The sequence below is a fragment of the Temnothorax curvispinosus genome, unplaced genomic scaffold, assembly GCF_003070985.1.
Source record: "Temnothorax curvispinosus isolate PA1 unplaced genomic scaffold, ASM307098v1 QBEX01015410.1, whole genome shotgun sequence".
NCBI classification, from domain to species: domain Eukaryota; kingdom Metazoa; phylum Arthropoda; class Insecta; order Hymenoptera; family Formicidae; genus Temnothorax; species Temnothorax curvispinosus.
Genome location: NW_020225190.1, coordinates 401,829 through 407,882, shown reverse-complemented (window position 1 = coordinate 407,882; position 6,054 = coordinate 401,829). Strand labels below are relative to the sequence as shown.

Here is a 6,054-nt window from a genome sequence, read left to right as displayed (position 1 = left end):
ACATTATCAATGTTTTTCCATGAAAAAATTCTAATTTAAATAGGCAATCTGTTAATACATATACACACATACACACACACACACAATTGTCTACAGTTTGCTGAAATTGTCACTGTTCAATATTTCACATATAAATGGCGCAATTTTTTCAGGATTATTATTATGAACGTCATGATTTCCGTCTGTATTAATTATTTCCAATATGGTTTTAGTTTTTATCGTTTTCAGCGCTAATTTAAGTTCTTCATATTGAAGAAGAACACCGTCAGATGGAAGAAAGAGGTATATTGGAACTGAAAGCTTGTTATTAAACTTCTGACATTCATCCATATTCATAAATAAAAGAGGATGATGTCTTACTCGCAAATCTCTATTATATATATACTTCCCATTCCCATTTACTTTCGTAACTGCACGCTCAAACAGCGCATTAGCAGCTTCGGAATTTAAAGAACACATTCTCATAGTCTTAAGAGCATGTAATATTTCTGCTTTAGTGTAAGATTGCGGTTTTTCGGTTTTATGATAGGCTTTTACCAAAAGTGTAGACGTTGTATAAAAATGTATTACGTAATCTTTGTCCTGAGGACCCATAAGAAGCCCATCAAGAGAAATTAACTTCCTGATTCTATTTGGTTGAAAAATACTGAACATGACAGCTATTTGCGCTGCCAAACTGTGTCCTATATAAATAAACATTTTCCACTGCAGAGCTTCTAAGATGAAATATAATGCATGAGCGTAAACTGTTATGTCTACTATCATCCAAGATGGAAAGGGTGACGACCATCCGTGGCCAGGTAAATCTATGCATACGTAATAAAATAATTCTTTTGGTAAATACTTCATCAGTCTAGTAAAAGATCCCAAGTTATCTTGTTGACCGTGCACTAGTAAGACTGGCTTTCCTGTGGGAGAGCCATAGGTTTTGGCAGCAACGTGACCCCAGGGTACAGAGAGTTTTATTTCCATACATTGTTGTTCTGCCATTTTTGTTAGTTACTCTTGCTTGAACAAAATAAAGAAATCTTATTCACTGAAACAATACATTTCTTAATAGTTTTATAGACTGCATACTTATAAAGCAGTTTTTAAGATTTAAGTACTAATAATATAACTAATATTGCAAACCTAAATCTTTTTTACTACAAATCCTTTTTAGCTTCATTTTCTTACATTCAGCATAATTGTCGAGATAATTGTACTTCTTAATTCTAAACAGAAGAGGTATACAGCAAAGAGTTACAGGAAGGAAAAATCAAATAGAGCTCACCTCTTACGCACGTGATTTGAATTAGTTCATGAAATTCATGTCACAATGACTGATTAAACAGATTGACAAAAACTGATGATAAAATTCCTCTTTGTTCGCTACAAATCTCGGCTGCCAAACGCGACCAGCGATGCGCTACGAGTCGACTGCGAAGGAAGGAAATAAGTTCACGCACTTAATTCTGTGTATATAAAACCTGCAGCAAAAAGTTCCCTCTCCAATATTTAGTCTTGTTTTTTAATTTAATCATTTCTTCGTTTCTTTCAAGTAGGTCATCATGCCCTATTTGTGGAGGTTATCTCTTTTAGGGAACAAGTACAAATAGAAATTAGAAAGTCATATATGCTGGCAAACGTTAAAGAGGGACACGTGTACAGATGTATTTGACACTGATAAGTTTTTACTTAGCTCTGTTTGTTAGTCTAATACTCGCGGCCTGATATATGAGAATGAGACTGTCGTGAAAAACTAGCTGTTCCACTGTTCCACTATAACTGTTTTGTGATGCATCCTTGTTTTCTTCTAGGCGAATGAATAAATAACTAACTAATTATACTAGATAACAATGACTATAAGGTAAAAATAAATAATCATAAGAAAGTTATCATCATGCTAGAAAATGGGCTCGATAAATATTCAAGTTGGTCGGGAATACAAATAGGAAAGAAGAAAACCGATAAATCGTTCAAATCGCAATTATGGAACGTTAATTTAAAAAAAATATATATATATAATATTAAATCAAATTAGTACAACAAAACGTCTACACAGATTAAAGCAGGTTTTGCAAGTTTAATTAATAATTAATATGAATGCAGGCGACTCTTATTTAAAACAATTTATAATCTCATTATTTTTAGAATTATGTTTAAAACATTATATAGAGCTAAGATAAATAAACTGAATATACATGCTGATAATTTCGCAATAATAACTCTTCGCGGGTAACGTCTTTTTCGGCACCTGTAACTGGTAATGTCGGGTCACTCATTTCCGACGCCTAAAAAATACTTTAAAGTGTTCTAAAAAAATCTGAAAAAATTCATGTTACCTTATTATTAACTATTCTACTTTAAGGATCAATCGCGATATCGCCGATTTTTTCATTTGTTTAAACAATATATTTATATAAACAGACACTTGACATACAGGACAGTCACTTTCGCCAGGGCACGAGTGACCCGACGTTACCCGCGAAGGGATAATATACATTTAATATACATATAATTATTGCGAAATTATCAGCATGAACATTATTCAGTTTATTTATCTTATCTCTATAATGTTTTAAACATAATTCTAAAAATAATGAAATTAAAAATTGTTTTAAATAAGAATCGCCTGCATTCATGTTAATTCTTAATTAAACCTGCAGAACCTGCTTTAATAATCTGTGTAGACCATTATGTTTATACGTTTTCTATATCAACTGGTGCTATATAAAACCAGATTTAACGAGCGTTATACGACATTTTACGCAATTAACTACTCATGTTATAAAACCCGATTAATGGTATAACGGGCAAGTTTAATTAATATTATACTTTTTATACATCATCATATGCACACGCACACGCACACGCACGTACGCACACACGCACGCACGCACGCACACATAAGGAACAAGGAACAGATATTAGCGATTAGAAATAAGAAATCAGAGGAATAAAGTTGGTATAATATTAATACACGTACGGTTTCCAATAGATTAAAAATCTATTGCCTGTGTTATTCCCTGTTTCTGTTGCCTGTATTTTTCATCGTGCATTCAACTTTATTCTTGATTCTTTAGTCCTAATCGCTAATATATGTTACTTATTCCTTATATATTCCATTATGCGGAAGCCTTAAAGAGTGAAAAAAGGTGCGATTTCATTGACGCTAGAAACCAGCGGCAGCGTCAAGAAAATGTAGTGGAGAAAGAAGTTCAGACCGTTTCAACTTTTTAGCGTACCGCAAAATTCAACGGAACTTCTTCCCCCACTACATTTTCTTGACGCTGCCGCTGGTTTCAAGCGTCAATGAAATCGCACCTTGAGTTATCCAATCAAAACGTTTCATTTTATGACGTCATTTTCGACGCGAGATCTTGTCGGAAATGACGTCATAAAATGAAACGTTTTGATTGGATAACTCATGACGCGGCGTCGTGACGCGACGCGCGACACGTATAGTGTGGGAACGCACCCTTAAAGCAACGTCAACTAGTCAAGCAGTAAAGTGATAACCACCAAAATAATGCGCGCTGTAGAAATCCACGGTAGGTGATATATGCCCAATCTACAATAGTTGTAGTAAGGTGTAGTAAGCCTCAAGCCGTAAAGGCTATTCTACAATTGCGTTAGAGTAAGGAGTTAAGAGTAAGAGTAAGAAATTGACCAATCACAGTCGATTATTCACCTCAAATTCTCACTGTGATTGGTCAATTTCTTACTCTTACTCTTACTCCTTACTCTTACGCAATTGTAGAATAGCCTTAAGAAATTGATTAATTACAGGCGAATGTGAGGCGAATAATCGACTGTGATTGGTCAATTTCTTACATCTTGAGGCTTACTACAGCTTACTACAGCTATTGTAGATCAGGCAATAAGCAACGAACCAATCACAGAGCCGTATTAGCGTCTTAAGACATTACTTTAGACGATCTTAAAGACTTATGAATACCTGCCATAGGCCTATGGCCGGTATTCATAATCAGATTTTATTTCAAGACCGTCTTAAGTAATATCTTAAAATTCTAATACGGCTCTGTGATTGGTTAATGGCATCTTAAGATCGTACTTAAGGGTCGACAGGAGGAACACTACCGACCTCTGTCGTGTTGCTTAGCTGCGAGTCCATATTTTATTTATTATAAATTTTTTAAGAGCCAAAATGGAAAATCCGGCTATGTACCAGCTTGCGGCTGATATTACTGATTAAAACGAGCATAATGAGATTCGTTAATTAATTTGGCTAAAATTTGGGAAAAGCCGTTCCTAAGCAGCTTTGCAGGCTTGCTTAGGTTATAATTTCTTCGAACGTCTCATTTTTATTCCAGGCTTTCAATCTCAATTTCAAAGATACGTTATTGTTTGTGCACGTCTTCTGAAGGGTGGGAACATTTCATTTCGTACATATTACTTATACAACTGTTTATATTAGAAAATGAGGTAACAGCATTTTTAATTTTTTTCAATTATTACTAATTATTTTACATTCCCACCCTTGATTAGTACCTATACTTTACTCCTGTAAAAGGATTTTGCGATCTATAAAACCGTTTCAAAATTAGACCTTTGACTGTAATTGTCGGTAATTGAGTCACTTTAGCATCCCCAAGATTCGACTATGAATACCATAGACTCCGCTCCGACGCTGGTTGTTTGACGCTATTGCCCCCTCCACAGATAAGAGCGTCAAACGTAGTCACGTGACCAGATTTGACGTTCGAATCCAGCGTCGAGCGTCGAGCGTCATCGTAAAAATGTACACTTTATAAGGTGCCAATTCATGGGACGCTGAAAAACAGCGTTGAGCGTCGTCACGTGTCACGTGACATCACTATTGGCCGGTATTCATAGTTATTTAAGACCGTCTTAAGTTCAATTTTAAGATGTTATGAACCAATCACAGAGCCGTATTAGCGTCTTAAGACATTACTTAAGACGATCTTAAAGACTATGAATACCGGCCTATGATGCCAGCGTCAAGAAAAAGAAGTTGGATTTTTCCAACTTCAAGCGTCAAAACCAAAGCAGCGCGAAGACGCCGAAATTTTGACGCTGTTTTCCTTTTCATGAATTTCAATTGACACCGGCGTCAATTGTGGTCATGCGACCTTCTTGCCGCTGAAAATGAGCGTAGAGCGTCAGCATGAAAAGGCACCTTTTTATTTGACCAAAATAAAGATACCAAACTCAGCCAATCGCCAATGCCGCACCAGCCGCACCAATAGTACCACGTGACCATTGTTCCCCCGTCCTGAGGCAGCTTCACCGCTTCACCCACCGGTTCCGACCCCTTATTTCTATCGGCCTGTTTTCTATTGCTGAACTGGTTGCATCACTAGTTCAGAGTTTTTCCTTCCAATGTGGAGTAAAAAAGATAAACTCTGAACTAGTACATACAGCAAATGCAGCAATAGAAAACAGATCCCGTGCTGATGACGACGGCAAAGGCTTTTGAACGTACCTGAACAATAGCGTATAAAGATGTGGACAAGTAGCACGAGGTTCCGGTACGTCAGTATCGTAGCTCCGAGGAAGCGACACCCTTGACCCACATATCGTTCCAGATTCGCCGAATTATAACTATAATCTATTAGAAACACGTAAATTATTTAGATCCCATTTCGTTTGAAATTCCGCATCGGTTTCGACGTGAGCTATACAAGTCGATCTGCCGATTCGTTTCTCGAGGAGCTTTCATGAATATTAAAGATATTACGGAATGATCCAACAGTCGCATAATATGGTAAGAAGAAAAAACAAATAAAAAAGCGTCGTAAAATCTATGTTAATTTTTGTTGTTTAATGTATTACAATTGTATGCGTACATACGTATGAAATTGGCAAAGATAAAACCTTGGATTTATTCTTTTTAGCTGAACTTCTCGCACAATTTATCTTTTCTCTTTTTCTCTTATACGTGAAAAGAAAAAGAGGAAGGCTGAACCGTGCAAGAGTTCAGCAGAAGACCCATGCCAGGGTTCTTACCTCGGCCACCCTCGGCGATACGTTTGACGCTCGTGGCGCCCGCGGCGCTCGCCGCCGCGCTACGGGCCTGAGCGCCGTGAT

At 36.7% G+C, this 6,054-nt stretch overlaps 2 protein-coding genes across 3 annotated transcripts in view; one reads left to right on the top strand and one right to left on the bottom strand.

Moving 5' to 3' along the window:
* The window catches only part of LOC112465637, a 10,803-nt gene extending 10,748 nt beyond the window's left edge, over window positions 1-55 (top strand). The window contains exon 3 of the mRNA XM_025033277.1: window positions 44-55. Coding sequence (XP_024889045.1) covers window positions 44-55 — 12 coding nt within the window. The remainder of the gene's footprint in view (window positions 1-43) is intronic.
* LOC112465633 (serine hydrolase-like protein) lies at window positions 39-6,026 on the bottom strand. Of its 2 annotated transcripts, XM_025033273.1 has the most exons (4): window positions 5,974-6,026; window positions 5,450-5,575; window positions 1,274-1,419; window positions 39-1,008 (listed from the first exon to the last, which is right to left on the bottom strand). In XM_025033273.1, exon 4 carries the CDS (start codon window positions 988-990, stop codon window positions 91-93), a length of 900 nt encoding a protein of 299 aa, XP_024889041.1. In that variant the 5' UTR covers window positions 991-1,008; window positions 1,274-1,419; window positions 5,450-5,575; window positions 5,974-6,026; the 3' UTR covers window positions 39-90. The 2 variants fall into 2 exon arrangements, with proteins under 2 accessions (XP_024889041.1, XP_024889040.1); XM_025033272.1 differs by lacking the exons at window positions 5,450-5,575; window positions 5,974-6,026 and having other exon boundaries at window positions 39-1,004; window positions 1,274-1,710.
* Between the last annotated feature and the right edge of the window lie 28 nt (window positions 6,027-6,054).

What these genes read in the sequence shown, in the direction of transcription:
- LOC112465633 (XM_025033273.1), bottom strand. Translation starts at nt 990, where the DNA reads ATGGCAGAACAACAATGTATGGAAATAAAACTCTCTGTACCCTGGGGT.